Source organism: Amblyomma mixtum, chromosome 6 (assembly GCF_055824585.1).
Source record: "Amblyomma mixtum isolate Tamu chromosome 6, ASM5582458v1, whole genome shotgun sequence".
Taxonomy (NCBI): Eukaryota; Metazoa; Arthropoda; class Arachnida; order Ixodida; family Ixodidae; genus Amblyomma; species Amblyomma mixtum.
Window position 1 is genome coordinate 20,682,466 of NC_143017.1, and position 14,842 is coordinate 20,697,307.

At 47.6% G+C, this 14,842-nt stretch overlaps 2 protein-coding genes across 2 annotated transcripts in view; one reads left to right on the forward strand and one right to left on the reverse strand.

Moving 5' to 3' along the window:
• The first annotated feature begins 238 nt into the window (after positions 1-238).
• LOC149338366 (uncharacterized) lies at positions 239-8,949 on the forward strand. The gene is made up of 2 exons (XM_089547629.1): positions 239-826; positions 5,232-8,949. The coding sequence occupies exons 1-2, from the start codon at positions 553-555 to the stop codon at positions 5,990-5,992; spliced, it is 1,035 nt and encodes a 344-aa protein (XP_089403755.1). The 5' UTR covers positions 239-552; the 3' UTR covers positions 5,993-8,949.
• Positions 8,950-13,836: 4,887 nt separating this feature from the next.
• Positions 13,837-14,842, reverse strand: part of park (E3 ubiquitin-protein ligase parkin) — a 46,593-nt gene continuing 45,587 nt past the window's right edge. Inside the window, exon 10 of the mRNA XM_089547630.1 lies at positions 13,837-13,992. Within this exon, the coding sequence (XP_089403756.1) occupies positions 13,883-13,992 (110 nt within the window). The 3' untranslated portion in view covers positions 13,837-13,882. The remainder of the gene's footprint in view (positions 13,993-14,842) is intronic.

Below are 14,842 nucleotides of genomic sequence, written 5' to 3' on the forward strand. Positions count from 1 at the left end.
GAACACACCGTGGGCACCACCTCAGACGGAAAAGAAATCTAATATGTAAATATTCTTGCGAAAATTAATTTAATATGCTTAAGAAATGTCCCAAAAACAAATATTTTTGGCTACTTTTGGGCTACGCAAAATTTTCGCTTTTGGCTACGTTTGGGCTACTACGCAGGCCAATTTGGCTACCAGAGGCCGGAACCATCTGGCAACCCTGATGTTTCGCAGACTCTTCGAATTTCTACCCGCTCCATCGTACGAGTGTCGTGCGTTGTCGCTGGTCCGTTGGGCTGCGTTCTTTCTGTTACGCTATTTGCTGCATACTTCATAGTACAGTGAACTAGAAGTAACTAGTTCACTATACTTCATAGTAATTGCTCTGTTCTATTGCCGCTTTGTTTAGTCGCAGCTCCGTTGAGCTTTATTTTGGTCGTTGCCATATTCTGTGTTGCGCTGGGTGCGCTGTGTTTTTCTATTCATAGTTTTTAATTGCGCCACTGGGCGTTCTTTGTTTCCCCGTTGTAAACTGTGTTTGTCGCCGAGGTGCCCTTGTAGGAATCAATGGAGGGACCAAGTGCACCACTCGCAGAGCCACGAGATAAGTATCTCTGTCCTGTGTGCCAAGCTGAGTTTGCTTTTGAGAGTTCTCGAAGGAGGCATGTGCGAAACCAGCATCCCGAAGCTATAAGCGCTCTTTGTTTCGCGAAAGGCTCCTATTCTTGTGACCAGTGTACTAATGTAAACTTTGCCCGCCGTGGCGAATTGTTGCAGCACCACGAGCAGAATCACGGGTTCGTGTCGAGAATCAGTACGCATCAGTTCTCTTCCTATTCAGGTGAGGAAGATGCACGTGTTCTTAGCGCCTGTTGTTTTTTTTTTTCTTTGTGCATGCACGAAAGAATGTTAGCTTGTGCAGACCGCTCGCGTAGTGTTCTGCGGAGGGAAAGGAAGCGAGATTTCAACAGATCAGAGCGCTTCCAGGTACCTACATGAACGCTCCTCGTTTATTCGAACGACGCTATTCGCAGGCACAGCCATTATTGACTCTGCCACCAGGACAGCAGCAGAAGCACAGGATGCATTAAAAAAAATATATAGCGTGTCATCTGGTAGGTGGCATGGCCTGGTACTGATTGGTCGGCAGGTTGTGTGACAAGTAACCACATGATATAGCTGAGTTGTGAACTCTTTACAGGCGGTGAGATTGGTCCCTTGGATTCAAACATGCTACCCCTGGGCCATGTTGGTATGCCCTGGTGAAAATGGGGTTTTAAATCTGTTTGTGTGGTAGGTTACGGGTGTATGCTACGAGTTTGTGTGAGGTAATAGGGGCACAACTTAAGGGATTAGTGATTAAATTAGTAGCAAAAGGCATGTATGCAAACAAGGATTGGCAAGGAGAGCTGCAGACAGCAGCCATTAATGCTGTTGCATCATGCCCTTAAAAGGACACTGAAAGGAGGTAAAAACAGCTGATGATATTGTCACGTTGTAGTGACGGTAGTCCAGCGGTCAGGAAGACACCAGAAAGACTTGCAAACGAAGCTCTTTATTAGGGCTGACTTGCGCCCGGCAAAATAACTGAATCACTCGGTGGCGGCGTAAGCAACAAGCATGCTCGTCAATCGTCGAACTACGAATGCCCGCCGCTCGCGGCATCGCTCAATTTAAAGCCGGCAAAGAAACTTCCAGATAGCAGGACAAGATCATCTACAGTAATCTGGAAAAACCTAGATGCAACCTTTCATGGCTGCGATCAATCGAGATTAGACTGGTCGCTTCTCGCGTCACGAACAAAAGTGATAACAGCCCTTTCCTGCAGCCTTGAGCGTGAACGAACAAACACTACAATAATACGTGGCATTACCCCCCTTCCAAAGAAGCATCGTCTCGATGCTTTAAAATGAAAATAAACACGGAGAATGAGAGCTTCGAGTCCTTTAGCGTTCATAATAAGGTGTAAGGGCAGCGGTAAAAGCTTCAAGTTTGGCCATGTCGTCTTCGTCGTCGTCGGTGTTGTCGTCGTATTTTTCGTCGTAGTAGTCGTCGTAGTAGTCGTCGTCGTCGTAGGGGTCGTCGTCGTCGTCGTCGTAGGGGTCGTCGTCGTCGTAGGGGTCGTCGTCGTCGTAGGGGTCGTCGTTGTCGTAGGGGTCGTCGTTGTCGTAGTGGTCGTCGTCGTCGTAGGGCGCATGGTCTTCTGTTTTCGTCGATGGAGGATCTTAATTCTTGCGCTCAGAAGCAACCTCACCTCCAGAGGCTGCTTTATTCAGTTTAACCTTCGGGAGCTGGGGAAGCGTCCACGCACTGCGTAGCCTCGGCTAGGAGATACTTAGCGCGGTAACGATGGCGACGGAGAACGCGATAGGCGGCTCGGCGATGAGTATCCTTCCCGATGCAAAAAATCCTGGATTTCGGCTGGTCGCTGGCCGGGTCGGGGTCGTGGGGCGTCGTAAGGGAAACCTCGGATGCCCATTCTCCTGTATGGGCAGTACCGGAGAATGTGACCGGCTTCTCCGCAGTGGAAGCATTGTGGGCGGCATTGGTCGGGTGTTCTCCACTCGACGCATTTCCTCGGCCGTGTACGACGCTGGTAAGACGGGCGAGTTGGGGCGAGAGGGCGGCGCTCCAGCGCAGCTGGCTAAGGGCGATAGGGGCTTGGGTCCCGTCGTCGAGGTACAGGACGGCGCACTGCTGCGGCGTAAGTCATGGCTGGAGACTCCAGAGGCTGCGTGGTAGACTGGAGTCAGGTCTTCCGGCGAATAACTCAAAGGGCTGGCGTCACGACTTGCAGGGGTTGTCCGGTACCTGGAAGGCTACCCAGCACCTCCACCAGATGTCACGTTGTAGTGACGGTAGTCCAGCGGTCAGGAAGACACCAGAAAGACTTGCAAACGAAGCTCTTTATTAGGGCTGACTTGCGCCCGGCAAAATAACTGAATCACTCGGTGGCGGCGTAAGCAACAAGCGTGCTCGTCAATCGTCGAACTACGAATGCCCGCCGCTCGCGGCATCGCTCAATTTAAAGCCGGCAAAGAAACTTCCAGATAGCAGGACAAGATCATCTACACTAATCTGGAAAAACCTAGATGCAACCTTTCATGGCTGCGATCAATCGAGATTAGACTGGTCGCTTCTCGCGTCACGAACAAAAGTGATAACAGCCCTTTCCTGCAGCCTTGAGCGTGAACGAACAAACACTACAATAATACGTGGCAATATGATATATACTGAATGGCATATCATCCTTCTGTGAAAATTTTTGATCTAGGCTGTGTAGCTCTACAGATATCTGCAACTAAAAGCGATCCCACACCGAGCCAAGTTAAAAAAATAACCAGATTGTAGACCTGTGGTACACTCCACCCACAAAGCGTCGCCAGGTAACTCGGCACACTTGCTTTTTTTTTTCTCTTTGCCGCCTGCTGCCCCATTTGGGGTTAGACAACAGAGGAGAGAGTGGAAAGGGCACACGCTGCCATCTCCTGCCAAGGCAGGGAAGCACCCCGCTTGTTTCGCTGCGGCTCTGGTGCACTAGTGGCAGCATTCCGTGACTGCCGTCGCGTGCACTGACATTGTCATGTGCGGGGATTCAGGCAGACAGTGAGCATCGTGCTGTGCAAAAGCGGGAATTTTTAATGGCGTGTTGTAAAATATCGTGAGAGGGAAATAACTAGAAGAATAAGAATGGGGTGGAGCACATATGGCAGGTGCTCTCAGATCATGAATGTCAGTTTACCAATATCCCTGAAGAGAAGAGTATACAACAGCTGTATCCTACCGGTACTCACCTATGGGGCAGAAACGTGGAGGCTAACAAAGAGGGGTCAGCTTAAGTCAAGGACAACACAGCGGGCTGTGTGAAAGAAAAATGATAGGTGTAACGTTAAGAGATCGGAAGCAGGCGGAGTGGGTGAGGGAACAAAGTTAGGTTAATGACATCCTAGTTAAAATCAAGAGGAATAAACAGGCTTGGGCAGGGCATGTAATGCGAAGGCAAGATAACCGCTGGTCCTTAAGGGCAGCGGAGTGGATTCGTAGAGGAGGCAAATGTAGCAGGGGTGGCAGGAAGTTAGGTGTGCGAGGATACAGGGGCCACAACTGGCAACGGACAGGGTTAGTTGTCAAGACATGGGAAAGGCCTTTTCCCTGCAGTGGGCATAGAGCTCTTTTTGAGGACTTTATCTCTGCTATGCACACTCAGTGGTATTTCCTCTACATAATTTCACGCATTTCAAAGCCACCTTGTGAACTTCTTTCAGGGACCCTTTAAAGGCAGAGGTGAAATGTCCCTCAATTTTTTTTTCACTGGGGGTTAACGTCTCAAGACGACTGTAGCATTGAAGGGCAACGCAGTGATAGTTTCAACCGTCATGATGTCTCGCAGTTCGCGTTTACGAAAATGTGGCCGTTATTGTTTGGCCCGCTTTTCAGTCAAGCACCATTATTTAAAGATAAGTATTTGCAGCAGTCAACTTTTATATCCTAGTGCTGTAACCACAATCTATAAATTAAGGAAAATTTTGCCCACACATCTGTGTAACGGAACTTTCTTTGAAGCACTATTCATTCAGTGGAATTGTGCCTATAGCTGATGCAAGGATTTCTAGTGTACTTAGCAGGTAAGTAATATGATGGTTGCCTCTTGCTGTGTGCCTGTGTTTTCAGCTGTCTAAGTGGATTCCAAGAGAAGGCAAGCGTAGCAGGGGACGGCAGAAAGTTAGGTGGGCGGAAGAGATTAAGGAGTTTGTGGGGATACAGTGCCCGCAACTGGCACAGGACAGGATTGATTGGAGACATATGGGAGAGGCCTCTGCCCTGCAGTGGGCGTGATGATGATGATGAACCTTGTTACAACGATTAGTAAGGTGCCCTTTGTTTACTTCCAGATTGCTTTTGATTTCTCATAGCTTGCATTAAGACTTGTGAAATGTATGGCAGCCATGCCTCACAAAACTGTATAGAGTCACTTTCAAAGGGCAACGTGCATGAAAGTGGTCAAATATCAGAGTGGTTGCAATGTGTCATCCAGGAAGTGTCAGCAGGTGTTGGGGCGGGTGGGGCCTCATGCACCAAGAGTGATTGACCCTTGAGCGAACATTTTTAGAAGCCTCCAGCTAGTCCATGTCAGTCTGATGGCTACCTTACATCTTGAAGAAATTGAGTTAAATTGTTGCAAAACAAGCTTGATCATTGTGTAACATGTCTCCATTAAATATGTGCATTTGTATTTTTGTTTGTAGAGTTTGAAGCATGGAAGGAAAGGGAAGAAATGAAGGAGCAAGTCCAATTCACAGCCGTTACGGGGCCAAAGCGTTTGCCCTCAGGAGCAACAAAGAGGTACCTGTTTTGCCACAGGTCAGGGATGCATGTAAAAACGGGCAAAGGTAAGCGGCAGCCAAAGTTGGTGGGCAGTGTGAAGTGCAACAAGCACTGCTTTGCAACTATGGCTGTCAAGCAGGAAGGTGAGCAGGTCACTGTCGAATACCAGGCTGAGCATTACGGTCATGAGAAAAGTGTAAAGCATCGGCGTTTGACGTCCACTCAGCAGAAAGAAATAGCAGCGAAACTGAGCCTAGGAGTCCCGTGTAAAAAGATTTTGCAGGATGCACACTCAACTGGTGGAGGTGAATCAAATGTGCTCCATACTTTGAACAGGCACGATGTGTACAATGTAAGGCGCAAGTTCCGTATTGGAAAGGAGGAGCAGAAGGACTCGGCAGGGTTTTCAGGGCCCGGGTTTCAGGGCCCATCTGATGAAGGTGAAGCCCTTCCCCCAGCTTCTGATGAGCCTCAGGCACTTCAGGCGGATTCTGTCCCTCAGCCAAAAAGGTCGTTAATGGAAGGCATTCGCGCTGAGGCCATAGGTCTTCTACAAGACCTTATGAACATAGAGGGCCCGGGTGATCCATCACTGAATGAAGTAGTAAGAAAGAACCTTTGCGAAGCTAGGCAAGCTGCAAAGCAACTCCTACAGAAGCAGCGATCACTACCGAACTGCTAGTAACAAAAACCTGCAGAAGCAGCCAGATTATTAGCCCAGAAAGCTCTCCATCTGCACGCTTTCCCGCACCTACGCTTTTGCAGCAGGACTAGTTAAAACGAATGCTTCTCAATAATGTGCAGATTCCTGTCATTCATGCCGCCAGTGACCATGAATTGTAGTGTTGTCCAGGTGAGTGGGTGAGAGAACAAACGCGGATTAATGACATCCTAGTTGAAATCAAGAGGAAGAAGTGGGCCTGGGCAGGGCATGTAATGCGAAGGCAAGGTAACCGCTGGTCCTTAAGGGTAACGGAGTGGATCCCAAGAGAAGGCAAGCGTAGCAGGGGGCAGCAGAAAGTTAGGTGGGCGGATAAGATTAAGAAATCTGCGGGGATACAGTGGCCGCAGCTGGTGAAGGACAGGGTTAATTGGAGAGATCATGGGAGAGGCCTTTGACCTGCAGTGGGTGTAGTCAGGCTGATGATGATGACAGGGTATACAGTTCAGTGTCATCATAACATTGGTGTAATTATCAGACATCGTGCAGGAAATGTGCTTTCAGCTTGCATCGCGCCCCGTTTTACTGAGAATTATATTATAGGGGAAAATGTACACAGGTTTTTTTTTTAGATATGTGCAGCCAAGCAGTCAGTGTACAAAAGGAGTCGGAGCTTAGATCAGAGCACAAGCCCATGGTATGTAAAATTGTCTTTTTTATTTTTAGACTATTGTCTGCTGAATCTGGCAGTAAACAAAGTTGGTAATAATTCCTTTGCTGCGGTCATCAGTATATGAAAGCGTGATATCAATGGTCCTTGTAGTTGTGTATTGTTAAATTTCTACAGTGCTGCCATAGTGCAGCAAGGATGATGAGCGTTACTGAGGCACCTCCAGATTTTCCGTTCAGGCTGTCTGTGCATTCTTGTGTAGCATAAACAGATGCAGTGTGGCTGTAAATTTTTATAGGCAAAGTTAATGCTGTGTATTATTCCACTAGTCATCACTAGGTCTGCCCATTACTTCAACTAGTCATCTCCAGGTCTATAGACGAGTGCTGCTTGGAATTGGGCTCAGTGCCAGCTAGCGGTATGGTGGCAGCATGGATGGTGTGTGAGTGAGAGGCTCCTCCATTGCTTCTTGTTTACACTGGCCTTATTAAGTGTTCTGCAGCATAAAATAATGTGTTGTTGCTAAACTAGTCATCTCCAGGCCTATAGATGAGTGCTGCTTGGAATTGGGCTCAGTGCCAGCTAGCGGTATGGTGGCAGCATGGATGGTGTGTGAGTGAGAGGCGCCTCCATTGCTTCTTGTTTACACTGCCCTTATTAAGTGTTCTGCAGCATAAAATAATGTGTTGTTGCTAAACTAGTCATCTCCAGGCCTATAGATGAGTGTTGCTTGGAATTGGGCTCAGTGCCAGCTAGCGGTACGGTGGCAGCATGGATGGTGTGTGAGTGAGAGGCGCCTCCATTGCTTCTTGTTTACACTGCCCTTATTAAGTGTTCTGCAGCATAAAATAATGTGTTGTTGCTAAACTAGTCATCTCCAGGCCTATAGATGAGTGTTGCTTGGAATTGGGCTCAGTGCCAGCTAGCGGTACGGTGGCAGCATGGATGGTGTGTGAGTGAGAGGCGCCTCCATTGCTTCTTGTTTAGACTGCCCTTATTAAGTGTTCTGCAGCATAAAATAATGTGTTGTTGCTAAACTAGTCATCTCCAGGCCTATAGATGAGTGCTGCTTGGAATTGGGCTCAGTGTCAGCTAGCGGTACGGTGGCAGCATGGATGGTGTGTGAGTGAGAGGCGCCTCCATTGCTTCTTGTTTAGACTGCCCTTATTAAGTGTTCTGCAGCATAAAATAATGTGTTGTTGCTAAACTAGTCATCTCCAGGCCTATAGATGAGTGCTGCTTGGAATTGGGCTCAGTGCCAGCTAGCGGTATGGTGCAGCATGGATGGTGTGTGAGTGAGAGGCACCTCCATTGCTTCTTGTTTAGACTGCCCTTATTAAGTGTTCTGCAGCATAAAATAATGTGTTGTTGCTAAACTAGTCATCTCCAGGCCTATAGATGAGTGCTGCTTGGAATTGGGCTCAGTGCCAGCTAGCGGTATGGTGGCAGCATGGATGGTGTGTGAGTGAGAGGCACCTCCATTGCTTCTTGTTTAGACTGCCCTTATTAAGTGTTCTGCAGCATAAAATAATGTGTTGTTGCTAAACTAGTCATCTCCAGGTCTATAGATGAGTGCTGCTTGGAATTGGGCTCAGTGCCAGCTAGCGGTATGGTGGCAGCATGGATGGTGTGTGAGTGAGAGGCACCTCCATTGCTTCTTGTTTAGACTGCCCATATTAAGTGTTCTGCAGCATAAAATAATGTGTTGTTGCTAAACTAGTCATCTCCAGGTCTATAGATGAGTGCTGCTTGGAATTGGGCTCAGTGCCAGCTAGCGGTATGGTGGCAGCATGGATGGTGTATGAGTGAGAGGCACCTCCATTGCTTCTTGTTTAGACTGCCCTTATTAAGTGTTCTGCAGCATAAAATAATGTGTTGTTGCTAAACTAGTCATCTCCAGGCCTATAGATGAGTGCTGCTTGGAATTGGGCTCAGTGTCAGCTAGCGGTATGGTGGCAGCATGGATGGTGTGTGAGTGAGAGGCACCTCCATTGCTTCTTGTTTACACTGCCCTTATTAAGTGTTCTGTACCATAAAATAATGTGTTGTTGCTAAACTAGTCATCTCCAGGCCTATAGATGAGTGTTGCTTGGAATTGGGCTCAGTGCCAGCTAGCGGTACGGTGGCAGCATGGATGGTGTGTGAGTGAGAGGCGCCTCCATTGCTTCTTGTTTACACTGCCCTTGTTAAGTGTTCTGCAGCATAAAATAATGTGTTGTTGCTAAATGCAGTTATCTCCAGGTCTTCAGATGAGTGGCTTCAGTGTTAGCTAGCATTATAGTGTTTGTGTGCAGTGCAGGCACGACAAGTGCCGCAGCATAGTGCTGCATCTGGCACAGTTTCAGCAGGCACTACAAGTGCTGCGTCTGGCTGTGCCAGACCCCATTTTTCTCTCGGCAGAACCTGGCTGCTAGAGAGCGCGTCTCCCAGGTGGCGGATAGGGAGGCTTCTACCAAACAAGACAGCTTCGAAGTCAATGCATCAGTGATCACGCAAGCAAGAGATATTGTTCGTGGATTGAGATCTTAAATTTGAGCGGCTGAAGTACAAAGCCAAATTGATTTTGCTAAGCTTGTTTGGTAGAAGTGGTGCTTGCACCCGCGGACCAACAGGTGTGCTTCAGAAATGATGATTTACAGCTTTGTCACCATTGCGGTTCACAAACGTGGCAGCATTTATGCAGCTATGTTTATTTGAACATATTTAGGCGTCACTTGCTTTCAATATACCGTATTTACTCGCATAATGATGACACTTTTTTTTCTTTTAAAAAATTGACGCAAATTTAGGGATGCGATTATTACGGGGGGTAAATTTTTGACAAAAAATTTTCGAGCTCCGAAAACGCAAACAAGTTGCAGGTCAGACCATCCTTTTCACACGGGCACGCTACCCGCGGTTGCGCCGCAAAACGTGGTTATCGCGAACTGAGCTTGGCGACCTTGGTTTACGTCGTTTACCAAGAAGGCAGAGTGCGAAAAGTGCACGAGCTGGCCCGCTTCAAGAACGTACTTTCTTCGCACTAAATCATGTTCTAAGAGCAGCGCATCAAAATAGGCTGTGTGTATAGTGCTTCAGCGCTTTTATGCAGCCTTCGATCTCGTCCAAAGGCCGCAAAGGCGCAGCAACAGCGTACAACAGTAACAACCCGTGGCGGTCAAGCTACGCATTTTACCACCGTTACTCTGAAAAATGTCTGGTCCCTGCCGCATCGTTGATGTACTTTGGTGACACGTTCACAACACTCAGAGCACTGCATTCCGCATGCTTACCGCATTGGCGCCGCCCGCGAGCGCGGCGGTCGATGGTTCTTTGTACTCTCTAGTCGTCGCTAGGCCTAACTTGTTTCGTATCGAGGCCACAGAGGCGCTTTGGAATTCATCAACGCTATAATGAATGTTTTCACATCTGGCGCTGCCTTACTGACAACCTAATTGTTTCATATTAAAAGAAACATACACGTTCGATTTCAGCGATGCCTTAGCAGCGGAGCTGGCATGCAAGCCGGGTCAGTCGCGCTGCAATGGCGGCAGCTGCTACGCGGCTGCATACATAAAACTAACATCTTTCGCAGTTATTCCCGGTACAGGTCAGCGATCCTCAAGGAAGATTCGTTTTGGCATTCCCATATCCCAGGGCTTATTTATTTACGAGAACAAGAAAGTTTAACACGGTTTTCTGATGCTGGTGGCTTCCATGCGGCGCGGCGATGTATTCAGCTGTGGAGGCAGTGCTGCAACCGGACAGTGCCGTCGGACGGCACTCTTGACACTACGTCAAGTGTGCTGCAAGATATTTGCAAATGTCGCTTCACTCCAGATCACCGTGTCACTTTGTTCGTTGCACCGCAACCCAGCGAGCCTTGTGAACAGCAAACCATGATTCGAGATAACCACAGTTAAGTTTGGTCGTGGTTAAACATAACAGCATGTGGACTGCTTGTGTGAGTGCAGGTCAACCAACAGGTGGCTGCCGCTGTAATGCTGACAGAGCAAGATGGTCATCTCCACGTGCCATCTGTCAGACAGATGGCAAGTATGATCATCGTCGGCTAGGCTTGGCACATGACAAATTGCAGTTGCAACGGTAAGTTCGGGTTGCGATCATTCATCATCATCATCAGCCTGACTACACCCACTGCAGGGCAAAGGCCTCTCCCATGTCTCTCCAACTAACCCTGTCCTTTGTCAGTTGCCGCCACTGTATCCCCGCAAACTTCTTAATCTCATCCGCCCACCTAACTTTCTGCCGTCCCCTGCTACGTTTGCTTTCTCTTGGAATCCACTCCGTTGCCTTTAAGGACCAGCGGTTATCTCGCCTTCGCATTACATGCCCTGCCCAAGCACACTTCTTCCTCTTGATTTCAACTAAGATGTCATTAGCCCGCGTTTGTTCCCTCACCCACTCCGCCCTCTTCCGATCTCTTAGCGTTACACCTATCATTTTCCTTTCCATAGCTCGCTGCGTTGTCCTTAACTTAAGCTGAACCCTCTTTGTTAGCCTCCACGTTTCTGCCCCGTAGGTGAGTACCGGTTGCGATCATTACGCGGGGAATAAACAAGAATTGAATTTTGCAAACAAAATTCGGAGGTGCGATCATTATGCGAGTAAATACGGTATTACGTGCCCCAAGCTTTATGATGTAGTTCTCCTTGTCATGTACTTTTTTGGCTTGGCCAAGGTTGACCCCATCCACGGCCTCCGACCGAAGTGACCTTCACCTCGCTGGAGCAGAAAGACGAAGCAGTGGCAGAGTGGTGTGTGAAAGTGCCCGAGGTTTTCGTAGTGAGGTGATTGGGGTAAAGGAGAGCGTCCACGAGAGTCAACTTTTTTGGTGGCAAGATTGACCATAGCCACCAACCACAGTTTCCTGCACCCCACTGCAACAGGAAGGCCAAGCAGTGGCAGAGTGGTGTGTGAAAGTGTGCCACTGCCGAGCGCTCCTGGGACTACAAGACGGCGATGACACCACATCTCCCTTGACAACCCGCTTGCTGTTCCAGAAGGGTGACTGACTGCCTTCGAGAACCGCTGTGTTGTGTGAATAGACTCTTGCTGCGCCGCGGTCATTGTATGCTTCTTTTTCAGTTTCTATTCAGTGTGAACTTTTCAGTTCATTCTAATTTTATTTGTCATCCTTAATTGTAATCACTTGTATGTGTGTAATCTGCATCTACTTTAGCAGGAGACTATGAACACATGTATATACTGTCCTGCTAGTACCTGTCGCATGGTATTCTTTGATTGCTGTTGTGAGGCTCTTGATTTGTCTGCGTGTGTGTTTTCCTGAAAATATATTTGTTCTCACCTGAATTTGTGGCTGTGTCCCATTCACAACGCGTCAGACTCCACCCCCTTTTGCCTCTGTTTGGCAAGGTGCTTCGCATTCTGCTGAGCTGTGAAAGCACACATGCATGGTATGAACACAGGTCAGTATATTCACAAATGCCTTCATTCTGCCGCGCACTCAGGCTTATGAGTGGATATGTGTTTAATGGTGATTGGCTGTTTGCTGTGCGGCTGTTTTGCTGTTTTGAGCGGAAGGTCTGCTGTGCACCTTTGTGGCAGCTGTACGTGCTTAGTTGGAAAGAAGCACGAGTCACTGCAGAGAGTTCTTGAGTCCAGTTTGATTGGTAGAAGCAGAGGATTTGACGATCACACAACAGTAGGCCTTCCACTTCATTTCACTTGCCTATTTGGCTGCTTGGCACTGTCACCATTGCCTGAATTTTGCACGGCCAGTTCTACAAGGATTGCTGCTCCTTTTTGTGTATGTTGCATGGTTCACTGTGCAGTGTCCCTATGCTTTCTAGACAAAAAGGCCCACTGATTCATAATTTGGATAACAGGCAGTGCAGTCCCAGACAATGCTATAAAAGTATAGTGTCTGATCCCCAAGTAGAATGCCTTAATAGGATTTAATCCATTTGTCTCCTTTAGAGACTTGCTCGTTGAAAATGGCCATTGTAGAATATTTAGGCATTTGCAGATGCACTCCATCATGAATTGTTCCCCAGCAGACTTGTGAGGACCAATTGACCCATCTCACTGTACATACGTCTGAACATTAGTTTTTTTTTTTTTGTTGTTTTCAAGGTCTCCAGAGGCTAAGTTCTTATCTTTTGTAACTGCCATGGAGGTTAGAGTTCCTTTTGGAAGTCGTGCCTACCTGGTCACTCAATATACCACCCTCAAGCAAATCACCAAGTAGAATGCTTTTAATAGAATTTCATCAATTGTCTCCTTTAGAGACTTGCTCGCAGAAAACAGCCATGATAGAATATCTGGGCGTTTACAGGGTATATCCCCTCTAAGAGCAAATATGTTTGTTTCTGTGCTGGCATTTCAGTTTACGTTTCATTTGTTGCTGATAGTACATGCAAGGCATTTATATTTTTTGCTGTTAAACTTGAAGGCTACTGCGAATCCGTCGCACCACAGGAGTGAGCAAGTCTTGTCCGAAAAAACTGAGAAAAGTTTGACAGTTCACATAATGCCTATGAGCAAATGTCGGCGCAATTATTGCGTGTTCAATCCAGACGAATGTATGCCATTGTCAGCCTGCCTAGTAACGTTGCCATTGGGCTAAGCGCTAGCGTTCTCTATGTGCCCTTGAGTGCACTGTTTCTGACAATTAAGTAAATATTAAGAGAAGGAAATGAGCACAAGGTCATGTGACCTAGGTGCCCCACCCAGATGGCCAGAGCGGCCAGCTGCTCTGGCAGCGAGACTTAAAATGGTCGCCAACACCGACGCTGGGCATTTTTTTCTGACATGAGGGTAACTAACGCTCTCACATTAAAAAAAAACTACAAAAGACCAAGCAATGAAAGGCAGATATCTGCCTTTCATTTCTTGGCTTTTTCTAGCTCTTAAAGCTCGAAAGTTTAGTGAAAGTAGTGTGTCCGTCTTTACAATTGGTACAGACCAATTTGTACTTATAAAGTTTGGCCCCTTCGCTATGAGCACCCAGCACAGTCCGTCCCTTCAGTGAGTTCCCATATGCCTGCTGCTCAGAATGCTCCCAAAATCTTAGAGGAAGCCACAGCTGAAGGGAGGGCACCAAAAGCGATGACCCTCTCTTAGTGATGCACACGGTTACATATTTCGTATTTGGACAATGTCCTTCCTTTTGCGCACGGCCACAGCAGGAGTGCATATCAACATGTCGATGACACCACAAGACAGCACGAACTGAGCAGTATATGTTTTTATTCAACAGGGAAACAATTGTTGGCGCATCATCCGAACCAGTGGGCCCCCATGCACTGACGCGTCCACTCGTCTTGGCACAGCCAGCACCACTGGAAGCCACACTGGGACCGGCTGCACACCATGTGCATGCATCCACCTGCACACAAAGGACAGCCTTCAAATGCACGAAGAAGACACTGTCGAAGGGTGCCGCCATATTGGGCTGTGGCCATCGCCCAGCATACGTAGTTGCGGATTAAGTTCCCCCACACTCGCCCCAGAGCCCGAGAATCCGGGCGCTCGGGTTGAGAAACGGTCTTATTCACACCCTTATCACACACCCGCTCCGAACAATCACGCTTTTCCTCCTCTGTCCTCTCCAAAGCTCCACTGGTTAAACAAACTGCCATTATCTGCTGTGCATGCACACTTCACGCTGGTGACAGGCACACATGCTACTCCGTGGGCGCAGTTGGTACCACGTGGAAGCAGATCAAGTGTGCAGCGCCCATGTTCGTACCCACCAGTTTTCTGGGTAGCAGACTAAATTCCACGCACTCCATAGAGCAAACATCTTGTGAATTAGGAAGTCAATAAATTTTTTTCGCTTCTTTCTATGTATTGCTCTCAACTGAAATATACTAGGAACCGAGAAAACATTTTTGGTCATGCAAATGCCCAAAATAATCGAGCACTGTTGCCAAATGCTTCAAAGAAATCAAAGCAACCTTGAACACGAAACAGAAATTAATAATGGAATTCTCTTACGCGAGTGCAATCATCTCAACCAAAGACTCCCTTGCTTTCACATTTAGGAGTGGGGGAAAAAAAAAGCAAAGTTGATAGCAGAACATTTATGCCCAAACTCATAAACGCGCCTTCACCTGACATTTATTGATATTTCTAGACATGAAGTTGGCAAATGTTTAACTCTTAGTATGAACTGTTGTTAAAATAAAGTTACTAGCAAACAGGGTCATTTTCATGAAAGGGAATAAATTCCCAGA